General features: G+C 37.5%; 2 protein-coding genes across 2 annotated transcripts; both read left to right on the plus strand.

Annotated features, from left to right (window-relative positions):
- Nucleotides 1-1761: 1761 nt before the first annotated feature.
- LOC124123263 (glycine-rich protein 23-like) lies at nt 1762-4384 on the plus strand. The gene is made up of 3 exons (XM_048388712.1): nt 1762-1894; nt 3523-3901; nt 4246-4384. Exons 2-3 carry the CDS (start codon nt 3535-3537, stop codon nt 4254-4256), a joined length of 378 nt encoding a protein of 125 aa, XP_048244669.1. The 5' UTR covers nt 1762-1894; nt 3523-3534; the 3' UTR covers nt 4257-4384.
- Nucleotides 4385-11017: 6633 nt separating this feature from the next.
- Nucleotides 11018-14281, plus strand: LOC125376787 (keratin-associated protein 19-2-like). Its single transcript, XM_048388720.1, has 3 exons — nt 11018-11114; nt 13422-13797; nt 14142-14281. Exons 2-3 carry the CDS (start codon nt 13434-13436, stop codon nt 14150-14152), a joined length of 375 nt encoding a protein of 124 aa, XP_048244677.1. The 5' UTR covers nt 11018-11114; nt 13422-13433; the 3' UTR covers nt 14153-14281.
- Nucleotides 14282-15121: the final 840 nt, after the last annotated feature.

Below are 15121 nucleotides of genomic sequence, written 5' to 3' on the forward strand. Positions count from 1 at the left end.
ATCATGCTAAAAAGAACATTCAGTAAAAGAACATTTCAATACACAAACACTTTCAATGTAATACAATATTTCAACACACAAACGCGATCAAAGTATAACAACATTTCAGCACATAAACGTGTTAAAATCAAAACAAGATTTCAATACATCAACAAATCAATTAAACCAAAATTTCAACACACACAGACCTTCAAAGTAAAACAAATGTCAACACGCGTTCAAAGTGTAAAAAAAGGTTCAGCACACAAACAAATTAAGGTAAAACATTTCAAGGCACAAACATGTTCAAAGTACAAAAACCTTTCAACACACAAACACGTTCAATGTCATACAATATTTCAAGCACGAAAAGGCGTCAAAGTAAAACATGTCAACTCAAAAAAACGATTTCAAATACAAGGATTTAACAGACACAGACGTTCAAAGTAAATTTACATTTCAATCCTAAAACACGATCAACGTAAAACAGTTCAGCACACAAACACATTAAAAGTAAAACAACATTTCAACATATAAACATGTTCAAAGTGCAAATCATTTCAACACACATAACACGTTCAATGTCATACAATAGTTCAAGCACAAAAAGGTGTCAAAGTAAAACATGTCAACACACAAACGCTTTCAAAATACAAGAATTTAACACACACAGACGTTCAGAAGTAAAGCTACATTTCAAACACGTTCAACGTAAAACAGTTCAGCACACAAACACATTAAAAGTAAAACAACATTTAAAGACACGAACACGTTCAAAGCAAAATAACATTTCAACACACAAACATGTTGAAGGTGAAACATCATTTCATCACACACACAGACATTCAAAGTAAAAGAACATTTCAACGCACAAACACGTTCAAAGCAAAACAACATTTCAACACACAAACACGTTCAAAGTAAAAGAACATTTTAAGACACAAACACGTTCAGAGGAAACCAACCATTCAATACACAAGCACTTTCAAAGAAGAACAACATTTCAATACACAAAAACGTTCAAAGTAAAACAACATTTCAATACACAAACACGTTCAAAGTAAAACAATATTTCAATGAACAAACACGTTCAAAGTAAAACAACAATTCAATACACAAACACTTTCAAAGAAGAACAATATTTCAATACACACAGACATTCAATGTAAAACATTTCAACACACAAACACGTTCAAAGTAAAACATCATTTCAACACACACAGACATTCAAAGTAAAAGATCATTTCAACACACAAACACGTTCAATGTAACGTAATATTTCAATCACAAATACGTTCAAAGTAATCCAACAGTAAAAGAAATGGTCGAACCCTTTCCATTTAGTTTCTTTTAAATTGAAAGCAAGATCATGATTTTTATGAATGTTTATTATTTCTTCTCGTCGATATATTGCGGAATTGTACAGAAGCCGTAAATATTATCAGATTCACTCACTGGTCAATCACATCCCCACTTCCCCATTGCCTGCGATAGGATCTAAATAGTTAATTGAATAATAGGTCAGCTGAAGCAACTCCACGTAGCAATTATTGCTTGATTAATTAATTGAAGGAGATTATATTTTAACCTTTATAGTTAGAAAACTTGTTTGGAAACTATATAAAACCGACAGTGTGTCACTAATTTTGATAGATAATGTTACATACTTGCATGGTCAAGTATGACGTGGGTTTGACCGCCAAGATCGATTAGGTGTGTATGATAAATGTTGCCGTAGGTTAGGAAGAATGACGAAAGGTGTGCTCCAGGAAATTAGAAAACAGGAGTGGTTTTACACGCAGCATGGTGACATGCATGTCACGTGATAACTGCACGTGTATATATTACCCTGGCAGAGTTGTATCTTTCCACTTCGATATCAAGTCATTCTTCGTCGACCCATCTACAGTCGTAGGTAAGTGAGTGTCCTAACATTCTGACATGTCATTTGCTTATTCATTTGCACTTTTTTCTTTTAGTTCCTTTCGATTCCCGACATGGGTACAATGTGTGAAGCTCATTTCTGGTGTTCCCCGCCGTGATATTGCTGGAATATTGCTACAAGCGGCTTAAAACCATACTCACTCACTCTTTTAGTTCTCAAAAACACAACGTGATTGTGAGTGAAACCATGCTAAACAAACAACTGTTACACGTGAGTTAACTGAAGTTCCTTGGTCTGATATTTTGGTTGCAAATTTTGCTTTATGCTAGCTGGATTTGAGATTAATTTAAAGGTTTAAGACAGAGTGTGCATTAACTGTAATGATCATATTGAAGATGAAATACATGTTTTATTCCAATGTCCACTATACGATGATCTAAGATCTACATTATTTACAGGTATAACGTGACTGGAATACTGTTAAAAGCGGCGTTAACCCCAACTCACTCACTCACTCACTACAAGTATAACGCCTAAAATGTCCAACTCTCTAAACGGGTCAAACAATGAGACATGGTTTAAACATGAGGAATATGTCACTGCCAACACCTGCTTTTTAATATTACAACGCAAAAAGCTATTTCTATATGGGTAAAACATTTTTATCTGTATAAATCATCCTGTTTTGTCTATCGTCTCTCATAACTTTTTATGGATGGTATGTATTATTATTTGTATGTATCAACGTCTAATTTCTGCATGTTATTTTATGATGTACAGCAGTGAGACGAATATAAGATATATGTGTGTCTGTCTGCGTTCAAGTCGCGTTGAACACAACTCAGCCACTCATGATCTCTCTACAGTAAAGTACGATTATAACGAACTCAAAGGGACTTCTAATTTTAGTTCGTTATAACCGTAGTTCGTTATAAGCATTCATACAGCATAACTACAGCAATTAGTCGGGACCAAAAAAGTAACTTCGTTATATACGTCAGCTCGTTATAAGCGTGTTCGTTATAACCGTAGTGTACTCTATTCTAATTGACCTTGAATGAAGACTGATGTATTCACTTGCCATGCTGGACTGTGCCAATGGTGTTTTCTGGATCTGTTTCTATTCTGCCTTTATTCATAAATGAACTTATATCACAAATCAAGCGAAACTGTGATAGATGCGTTCAGTTTCATCTTAAACTATCTAAATATTCATATTCTATGCATTGGTGATATAATCCTATTTACAATTTAAAACGTCAACAATAGAGAATAACCAACCTCGATAATCTGGCGAAACAGTTTCCATATGGCGTAAAAGGCAGAATGGTCATGCTAGTAGCGCACCAACCCAAGAAACCAAGATGTTAGTTTGAAAGTTAGAAAGTTATTTCGATAATGTAAAACCTTGAAACGTAAATTCTGCCTACCTAACACACAGGAACGGTTCACCACTACTTGTATGTTCTAAAATGAAGTTTAGGTTTTGCCAAATCTTGCAAAATATAACCCGAAATCTCAACCGAACAGAATATGTAAAGTTCTACGTGTGCTTCATTAAAACGGAATGTATTTACAATTTACGTTAATTTCAGAATCGTATGAATTAGCACGCTTTTTTTAAATAGTTAATATCAATGATACCAATTATTTTCCAGCAAGCCAGCACCATGAACTCCGTCATTGTCTTGGTAGCATGCCTGGTGGCGGCCGCTGTCGCCGAGCCTATTGGCTACGGTAAGGGTCTTTACGGTGGATTTGGAGGATTAGGAGGAGGATTGGGATATGGTGGACTTGGAGGATACGGATTAGGCCTTGGAGGACTTGGAGGATTTGGAGGACTTGGAGGATACGGAGGACTTGGAGGACTTGGAGGACTTGGAGGATTCGGAGGACTTGGAGGATACGGAGGACTTGGAGGATACGGAGGACTTGGAGGATTTGGAGGAATTGGAGGATACGGAGGACTTGGATACGGAGGTCTTGGATACGGAGGACTCGGAGGGTTTGGAGGAATCGGAGGTTTTGGAAAATATGGTAGGTGGTACTTTAGTCGCCTTGATGAATTTACTGAATTTCCAAATTATGCTTACACTGTACATGTACCAGTATGTCTTACACCACAATGCAGATACATCTTCATGGCCACTTCAGATGAATACAATATAACTGTTACATGGAGTATGTTCTGTCTAAACAATCCATTTGATCGCACAGAAAAGATTATATTTTAACATGTAAGTCAGGTTATTCTCCCTTTGAACGTTGCTGCTCCAGACGTGGCCCAACAGATCGTCTGTTAGAGTTGCAGATGCAGAGACGTTTCCCAAGCAGTTAAATAACTGATTGTCATACTTTACCAATCTTTTCTTTCTTTTCAGGACATTATTAATCTAACAACCTGACGATGTTGATAAAGACGATGAACGTGCACCACCAGACACGTTTGTATATATAGCCTTCTGAATGTATGAACTGTGATGACGTCGACCTTGAATAAAGCGCGCATGCAACATGAAACCTTCTAGTTCTTCCTTAAAACTTCCATTACCTACAATGAGGTGCAGAGAGGTTCCAAGAATTATATGCTTGTCTGTGCGGGTGCTTTGAAGTGTTCCTGCAAAGTTCCTGCTATACGACGGCAAACCTATAAATAATCGAGCCTTGACCAGACAATGCATCATATCATCATCATCATCATATTTGCTATTGCCCACCTTAATATCATAAAAAACACGAGCTAACGAAATTCACAAAAATGATGGAAGCAGATGAAACTCTATAACAGACATTTTCACTGAAAATAGTTATCACCGCTTAGTGGAAACTTGGGATAATACCTGATCAGAACATTTTGATTTATAACAAGTGTCAGTGCAAATTGGACGCTTCGGATAAAACCTCATAGCAACAGTTTTACTTTTAACAAGTGCCACTGCAAATTGGACGCTTAGGATAAAATTCCATCAGAGCATTCTAACTTATAAAAAGTGTCACTGTAAGTTGGACACTTGGGATAATACCCCACAAGAGCATTTATTCTCAGAACATGAGATACAATTATATACAATTTTTAATCTGTACAAAATTACAGCAGTTAACAAGAATAATAGAATTGGAATACGTTGTTTCTACTACAATTTACAAATTGTTATACACATGTTGAAGGAATTTAGATAGGCCTTTCAGATCTCTTACACTGTTAATGGTCAAAGGTTTCTTAAATTGAGACAGGTTTGGAAACATAAAATATTGTTTATTTTAGAGTATCGCTTTTGGACAAAAGCGTCCCATCGATTTATTTATATTTAAATGAAGCGAAAAAACCCTTTCTTTATCAAATAGAAATCTCTGCACAAAGCTGAGTCGATTGTACGATTCTGACTGTCATGAGCATGCGTTTATGAATTACCATCAAATAGTAATGGCACCCATCACAGACACATGCAAAGGCAAGTCAGTTGTTCACCTGAAAAAGCACAGGAACATATGGTACAGGTAAAAATAGGGAATTGCATCGGACATCATTTTTGTCACTGATGCGTCAAATTTGGAAATGTGGATGGTCTTCCCTGGGAATGTTCCGCCATCGACCAGTTTTAACGGGTAATATATGATTAGTAGTTCTGAATTTTAATATAGAGAGAAATATTGATTTTGAGAGCAATATATATTTCTCAAATGAAGGTTGATTCTTCATGTACTTGAAGTACTTAGTATGATGCACACTTCTTTATGAATAGTGTACATGTATTTTGTAAAGTATTTGGGACGGTTTATGATACTCTTCTGTTGAAGCAAGCTTATGCAAAGGAACAACACGTTTATAAAACCCGATAATTGTATTTTATTTGATAAACAGTGTTACAGCAAATTGGACTAGTTAAAAAAGTTCTTTGAGAGCATTTTAACTGATAACAAGTGTCAAAGCGAATTGGACGCTTGAAACGAAACCAAACAACAGCATATTAACTGACAACAAATGTCACAGCAAAATGGACACTACGGATAAAACCACAACAGCTTAGACGCATATGATCTTTTGCAACGTGCTGGTGACTCAGTAAACCCACATGGCCGCAAATCATTTGGCACATAAGAAAGTGGGGGGGGGGGATTTGCGGGGGGGGGGGGGGGGGGGGGGGGGTGTGTGGGGTGTGTGTGTGTGTGTGTGTGTGTGTGTGTGATGATGACAGTGGGTACTGGGTGGTATACAGGTCTTATATTTCCCTTGATGCTTACAACAACCGTCATCGTGGTGTGTTGCACAGCTTAACAATACACGACCACTATTACATCAACATTATAATATTATAATCATTGGAATTTAAAAAGCAAACTGCTATAGAACGGCATCTTTTACATCCTCATTCCAAACACAGAGTTATCATAATCATCATATCAGATATTGCCCATGTTTACATCATATAGAACACGGGCCAACGAAAGTCACAAGAATGATCAAACCAGATGGAAGTACAGAATAGTATTTTAACTGACAAGTATCACGGCATATTGGACTGATATTGGACCCCATAGGAGCATTTTAACTTGGTGGGTGGTGTAAGGAGCTTATGTTTCCTTGATGCTTACAACAAACGTTATCTAGGCGTGTTCCATAGCCTCTTATCAAAGCTTAAGAATACATAACTTCTATCGTATCAACATTATAATAGTATATGCTATTTTTGGAATTAAAAAAGCAAACTGCAATGGAAAAGAATCCTTTGCATCCTCATTCCAAACACATTTGACCCTCTGACCGTCTCTCATCTTCCTGCTCGTCACATGTAGGGGTAGCCTAGTGGTAACTCATATAGCCGTAGGCCCACACATGGCTAAAATTTCTCGTCGTGATTTTGCAGAAAACAGCGTAAAACCATACTTACTCACTCATCATTGGCGCATGCGTCAACTGTTTCAAAACAGATTATTGACAGGGTATCAAAGAAACAAGACACGGGGAAGTGTTGAGAATGATGATATGTTCGTATTCCAAAGTTCTTGCATTTTGACTCGGATACTGAGGACTCGGATACGGAGGACTTAGAGGACTACGATACTGAGGACTTCGTTACGGAGGATTTGGAAAAGGAGATCTTGGATAAGGAGGACTTGGTAACTAAGGACATGGAGGATTTGAGGACTGGGATACGGAGTACATGGACACGGAGTATTCGGAGGACTGGGATACGGAGTACTTGGATACGGAGTACTTGGAGGACTGGGATACGGAGTACTTGGGTACGGAGTACTTGGATACGGAGTACTTGTATACGGAGTATTTGGAGGACTGGGTTACGGAGGACTTGGACAAACTTGAAGGACTTTGATAGGGAAGTCCCGGATACGGAGGATTCGGATACGGAGAAATCGCATACGGAGGACTTTGAGGACTTTGATACGATGACTCGAATACGGATGGCTTTTCAGGATTTCAGGGGTGTCAGGACTCGGTTGAGGACTTGGACACAGATGACTTTGAAGATTCGGACGTCTTGGGGGATTCGGAGGTTTCAGAAAATACAGTAGCTGATACTATGACCGCCTTATAGATGTATTAACTCTCATTCAACATGTTATCTACACTAGTGCTGGCATGTTTCACACACAAATTCAGATAGATTTGAATACATCAGAATACAATGTATGTTCGAGGGGCGTTCAATGAGTTTTGTGGGGACACGGGTGGCCCAGTCGTCTAGGGCGCCGCGATTCGCTGTGCAGAGTTGCGTCCCTTGGGCAGGCCAGAAACCTATGATTGTTGGTTCGAATCCCGGTTCGCCCCAATTATGTTTCTAGGTTTGTCAGCACCATACCCGTGCTCGTGGGTTTCACCGAAGTGGTTAACGTCTTAGACCTGCATCACTTCCGGCTTTCCTCCCACACTAAGCTGACACGCCGTGATATAACTGGAATAATGTTAAAAGCGGCGTTAAACCCAACTCACTCACTCAATAAGTTTTGCAACTTGGGCATTTGTGTATACACAAACAATGTCAACTTGTGGCAGGTGTGACACTAGACATAACATCAGGTTGACAGGTGTCATAACATGTTCCAGACACAACACTAAGTTAGATGTGATGGCTTCATTCACCTAAGGGTGGTCACAATCATGGATTCTCTCAAACATGAACAACGCGCTGTAATAAAGTTCCTTACCAAGGAGGGATGCAAAGCAAAAGAAATCCATATGTGCATTATGTGGATGTCGATTCGAACAGTTAAATCACACACCCTACAGCCCAGACTTAGCCCCCAGTGACTATTTCCTGTTCCAGCAAATGAAATCTGCCCTACGTGGAAGACGCTTCCAGGATGACGAGGACATAAAGGCTGCCACAGAGGCGTGGTTAGAGGGCCAATCTGTGGATTTCTATAAAAGTGGTATTAAAATCTTGAAGGATAAACGGAATGAGTGTATTGAGGTGAATGGAGATTATATTGAAAAATAATAGGGCAAAAGATATTCTGCGACTTGGTCTTATATTGAAGTTACAAAACTTATTTAACGCCCCTCGTATGTATGTATGTATGTATGTATGTATGTATGTATGTATGTATGTATGTATGTATGTATGTATGTATGTATGAATGTATGTATGTATGTATGTATGTATGTATGTATGTATGTATGTATGTATGTATGTATGTATGTATGTATGTATGTATGTATGTATGTATATATTATGTATGTATGTATATATGTACGTATGTATGTATGTACGAACGACTTTGATGACACCAGTTGAACAGCTCAAATGATGATAACAAATACTAGGTATTCACAAGCATGACAACTGCTCTACCGTAGTCACAACGGCAAGCGCACGGGTTCAGATCGGGAAAAGGGTCAGTGTAAGGACGGGTGCTGCTGGCGAGTGACCGGAGTGTGGTTCTTTATACAGGCGGGAACCGAGCCATAAAAACAATTTATGGTTCCAATACAGTTCCCAGATATATTGTCTTACCCTTAATCAATAAACACTGAACCCGGAGATGAGCGTCATAATATATATAAGTGTCGGCATGACGTGAAGCAGAATATTATCAGTATATTAAATCTTCAAACTATCAGATTTGGCAGATTGCAGGTATTTTTAATGTAATCGTCATTGGCGTTTGTCGCGTGGGCCTGAGATCCCAATGCCGCGAGCACTGAGCTTTTGAAAATGTGCGTAACAAAATACAACTGACTCGGCAACCAGAGGGTTAACTGGCTTCATTTTGGTACATGTTGATACCTAGTAACCAAAGCTCATATGTCCTCATTAACCTTAAAGCCCTAAGGCTTCGCTACACGCGCCAAAATATGCAAGTTGACAAGTTCCCTTTGGGCCATCAGTTAAAACACTTCCCTCCCCATTGGCAAATCATTTAGTTTATAGTGAGAGTGAGAGAGTTTAGCTCCTGTCCATCATGTTATATATCTATGAATGTCTTGTACATAAAACGTCTTCATCATGCTAAAAAGAACATTCAGTAAAAGAACATTTCAATACACAAACACTTTCAATGTAATACAATATTTCAACACACAAACGCGATCAAAGTATAACAACATTTCAGCACACAAACGTGTTAAAATCAAAACAAGATTTCAATACATCAACAAATCAATTAAACCAAAATTTCAACACACACAGACCTTCAAAGTAAAATAAATGTCAACACGCGTTCAAAGTGTAAAAAAAGGTTCAGCACACAAACACATTAAGGTAAAACATTTCAAGGCACAAACATGTTCAAAGTACAAAAACCTTTCAACACACAAACACGTTCAATGTCATACAATATTTCAAGCACGAAAAGGCGTCAAAGTAAAACATGTCAACTCAAAAAAACGATTTAAAAATACAAGGATTTAACAGACACAGACGTTCAAAGTAAATTTACATTTCAATCCTAAAACACGTTCAACGTAAAACAGTTCAGCACACAAACACATTAAAAGTAAAACAACATTTCAACATATAAACATGTTCAAAGTGCAAATCATTTCAACACACAAACACGTTCAATGTCATACAATAGTTCAAGCACAAAAAGGTGTCAAAGTAAAACATGTCAACACACAAACGCTTTCAAAATACAAGAATTTAACACACACAGACGTTCAGAAGTAAAGCTACATTTCAAACACGTTCAACGTAAAACAGTTCAGCACACAAACACATTAAAAGTAAAACAACATTTAAAGACACGAATACGTTCAAAGCAAAACAACATTTCAACACACAAACACGTTCAAAGTAAAAGAACATTTTAAGACACAAACACGTTCAGAGGAAACCAACCATTCAATACACAAGCACTTTCAAAGAAGAACAACATTTCAATACACAAAAACGTTCAAAGTAAAACAACATTTCAATACACAAACACGTTCAAAGTAAAACAATATTTCAATGAACAAACACGTTCAAAGTAAAACAACAATTCAATACACAAACACTTTCAAAGAAGAACAACATTTCAATACACACAGACATTCAATGTAAAACATTTCAACACACAAACACGTTCAAAGTAAAACATCATTTCAACACACACAGACATTCAAAGTAAAATATCATTTCAACACACAAACACGTTCAATGTAACGTAATATTTCAATCACAAATACGTTCAAAGTAATCCAACAGTAAAAGAAATGGTCGAACCCTTTCCATTTAGTTTCTTTTAAATTGAAAGCAAGATCATGATTTTTATGAATGTTTATTATTTCTTCTCGTTGATATATTGCGGAATTGTACAGAAGCCGTAAATATTATCAGATTCACTCACTGGTCAATCACATCCAAACTTCCCCATTGCCTGCGATAGGATCTAAATAGTTAATTGAATAATAGGTCAGCTGAAGCAACTCCACGTAGCAATTATTGCTTGATTAATTAATTGAAGGAGATTATATTTTAACCTTTATAGTTAGAAAACTTGTTTGGAAACTATATAAAACCGACAGTGTGTCACTAATTTTGATAGATAATGTTACATACTTGCATGGTCAAGTATGACGTGGGTTTGACCGCCAAGATCGATTAGGTGTGTATGATAAATGTTGCCTTAGGTTAGGAAGAATTACGAAAGGTGTGCTCCAGGAAATTAGAAAACAGGAGTGGTTTTACACCCTGCATGGTGACATGCATGTCACGTGATAACTGCACGTGTATATATTACCCTGGCAGAGTTGTATCTTTCCACTTCGATATCAAGTCATTCTTCGTCGACCCATCTACAGTCGTAGGTAAGTGAGTGTCCTAACATTCTGACATGTCATTTGCTTATTCATTTGCACTTTTTTCTTTTAGTTCCTTTCCATTCCCGACATGGGTACAATGTGTGAAGCTCATTTCTGGTGTTCCCCGCCGTGATATTGCTGGAATATTGCTACAAGCGGCTTCAAACCATACTCACTCACTCTTTTAGTTCTCAAAAACACAACGTGATTGTGAGTGAAACCATGCTTATGCTAATTTTGCTTTATGCTAGCTGGATTTGATATTAATTTAAAGGTTTAAGACAGAGTATGCATTAACTGTAATGATCATATTGAAGATTTAATACATGTTTTATTCCAATGTCCACTATACGATGATCTAAGATCTACATTATTTACAAGTATAACGTGACTGGAATACTATTAAAAGCGGTGTTAAACCCAACTCACTCACTCACTCACTCAGTCACTCACTACAAGTATAACGGCTAAAATGTCCAACTCTGTAAACGGGTCAAACAATGAGACATGGTTTAAACATGAGGAATATGTCACTGCCAACACCTGCTTTTTAATATTACAACGCAAAAAGCTATTTCTATATGGGTAAAACATTTTTATCTGTATCAATCATCCTGTTTTGTCTATCGTCTCTCATAACTTTTTATGGATGGTATGTATTATTATTTGTATGTATAAACGTCTAATTTATGCATGTTATTTTATGATGAACAGCAGTCAGACGAATACAAGATATATGTGTGTCTGTCTGCGTTCAAGTCGCGTTGAACACAACTCAGCCACTCATGATCTCTCTACAGTAAAGTACGGTTATAACGAACTCAAATTTACTACTAATTTTAGTTCGTTATAACCGTAGTTCGTTATAAGCATATATACAACATAACTACAACAAATAGTCGGGAGCAAAAAAGTAAGTTCGTTATATCCGTCAGTTCGTTATAAGCGTGTTCGTTATAACCGTAGTGTACTCTATTTTAATTGACTTTGAATGAAGATGCTGGCGTGATAGCGCACTGGTTAACGTAAACACATCGTTTGATTGCCTGCATTTTATTACATTCTAATTTGATTTCATTCACAGGGTTTTAAGAACAAGACTGAGAGTCGTTTGTATAATAGATAACAATGTTTTATCAGAAATACGGATGTATTCACTTGCCATGCTGGACTGTGCCAAGGGTGTTTTCTGGATCTGTTTCTATTCTACCTTATTCATAAATGAACTTATATCACAAATCAAGCGAAACTGTAATAGATGCGTTCAGTTTTATCTTAAACTATTTAGATATTCATATTCTATGCATTGGTGATATTATCCTATTTACAATTTTAAACGTCAACAACAGAGAATAACCAACCTCGATAATCTGGCAAAACAGATTCCATATGGCGTAAAAGTCAGAATGGTCATGCTAGTAGAGCATTAACCCAAGAAATCAAGATATTAGGTTGAAAGTTAGAAAGTTGTTTCGATAATGTAAAACCTGGAAACGTAAATTCTGGCTACCTAACACACAGGAACGGTTCACCACTACTTGTATGTGCTAAAATGTAGTTTAGGTTTTGCCAAATCTTGCAAAATATAAACAAAAGTAACAAAAAATACTAAGGGTCACGAAAATTTTGTAGGACACATATAGATTTAAAATTATATACAATAACAACATTAACAAAAAAATATTCTTAAAATCTTCGAGGCCGCTGTTGGAAGCGAAAGAATACACGCTGATCAAGTAACAAAAATGGCGTTTGCAAAACGAACATTCTCGATTAACGAGTTAAAGGAGATATTTACAGTTTATAACGAAATGTTTCAAGAGAATAATAAGAGATACGAAGCCATATTGACTCCATAAAAGACCATCTGTCATTATTTTGCCTTGTCAATATGGAACTAACGTTAAAAGGAAGTTAACACCGGCTAGACACTCACGATAAAGGGAGACAATTTGAGGGGAGGTCACTCTTGTATGACATCAGTTCCGTCAAAGTGTTATGTTCACAGCAATTAAATAACAAGTGTTATCTTCACTGCATTGAAATATCAATTGTTATGTTCACTGAAGTTAAAATATCCCTTTTCTCAACTTCGGAAAACTCATTCTTTCACACTAAAGTATATACAAAATATATATATTCGGTTTGATATAACCACAGTAATTCCAATTCCCGAACAGAATATGTAAAGGTTTTTTTTACGTGTGCTTCATGAAAACGGAATGTATTTACAATTTACGTAAATGTCAGAACCTTATGAATGAGCACGCTTTTTTTAATTAGTTAATATCAATGATACCAATTATTTTCCAGCAAGCCAGCACCATGAACTCTGTCATTGTCTTGGTAGCATGCCTGGTGGCGGCCGCTGTCGCCGAGCCTATTGGCTACGGTAAGGGTCTTTACGGTGGATTTGGAGGATTAGGAGGAATGGGATATGGTGGACTTGGAGGATACGGATTAGGCCTCGGACTTGGAGGACTTGGAGGATTTGGAGGATACGGAGGATACGGAGGACTTGGATACGGAGGACTTGGAGGATTCGGAGGACTTGGAGGATACGGAGGACTAGGATACGGAGGACTTGGAGGATTCGGAGGACTTGGAGGATACGGAGGACTTGGATACGGAGGTCTTGGATACGGAGGTCTCGGAGGGTTTGGAGGAATCGGAGGTTTTGGAAAATATGGTAGGTGACACTGTAGTCGCCTTGATGAAATTACTGAATTTCCAAATTATGCTTACACTGTACATGTACCAGTATGTCTTACACCACAATGCAGATACATCTTCATGGCCACTTCAGATGACTACAATATAACTGTTACATGGAGTATGTTCTGTCTAAACAATCCAATTGATCGCACAGAAAAGAACATATTTTAACATGTAAGTCAGGTTATTCTCCTTGTGAACGTTGCTGCTCCACACTTGGTCCAACAGATCGTCTGTCAGAGTTGCAGGTACAGACACAATCCCCAAGCAGTTAAATAACTGATTGTCATACTTTACCAATCTTTTCTTTCTTTTCAGGACATTATTAATCTAACAACCTGACGATGTTGATAAAGACGAATGAACGTGCACCACCAGACACGTTTGTATATATAGCCTTCTGAATGTATGAATTGTGATGACGTCGACCTTGAATAAAGCGCGCATGCAACATGAAACCTTCTAGTTCTTCCTTAAAACTTCCATTACCTACAATAAGGTGCAGAGAGGTTCCAAGAATTATAGACCGCCTCCGTGGTCTAGTGGTAGAGCGTCCGTCGATCCCTGTCATACCAAAAGACGTTAAAAGATGGTACTTGTTGTTACCCTTGTTACCCTGCCTGGCCCTCCGTATACTGTGTCTGAATGGGGTATACATGTTAAACTGCGGCATGGTATCTCAGTGAGCTAGCACTATACATCGGCATCAGTCCGGACTAGTACAAGCAACCACACACACACAAACACACGTGCATGCAGGTCGCTATATAAGTGCAATAATCTTGGACGCGGCGTTAAACCCCATTTCACCTCGCCTCCAAGAATTATATGCTTGTTTGTGTGGGTGCTGTGAAGTGTTCCTGCAATGTTCCTGCTATACGACGGCAAACCTATAAATAATCGAGCCTTGACCAGACAATGCATCATATCATCATCATCATCATCATCATATCTGCTATTTCCCACCTTAATATATAAAACACGAACTAACGAAATTCACAAGAATGATGGAAGCAGATGAAACTCTATAACAGACATTTTCACTGAAAATAGTTATCACCGCTTAGTGGAAACTTGGGATAATACCTGATCAGAACATTTTGATTTATAACAAGTGTCAGTGCAAATTGGACGCTTCGGATAAAACCTCATAGCAACAGTTTTACTTATAACAAGTGCCACTGCAAATTGGACGCTTGGGATAAAATTCAATGAGAGCATTCTAACTTATAAAAAGTGTCACTGTACGTTGGACACTTGGGATAATACCCAACAAGAGCATTTATTCTCAGAACATG

This window comes from Haliotis rufescens, unplaced genomic scaffold (genome assembly GCF_023055435.1).
Source record: "Haliotis rufescens isolate VD_foot unplaced genomic scaffold, xgHalRufe1.0.p SCAF_77, whole genome shotgun sequence".
Classification (NCBI taxonomy): domain Eukaryota; kingdom Metazoa; phylum Mollusca; class Gastropoda; order Lepetellida; family Haliotidae; genus Haliotis; species Haliotis rufescens.

Bases quoted from the DNA above. Each gene is read 5' to 3' on its own strand.
- LOC124123263 (XM_048388712.1), top strand. From the start codon at position 3,535: ATGAACTCCGTCATTGTCTTGGTAGCATGCCTGGTGGCGGCCGCTGTC.
- LOC125376787 (XM_048388720.1), top strand. From the start codon at position 13,434: ATGAACTCTGTCATTGTCTTGGTAGCATGCCTGGTGGCGGCCGCTGTC.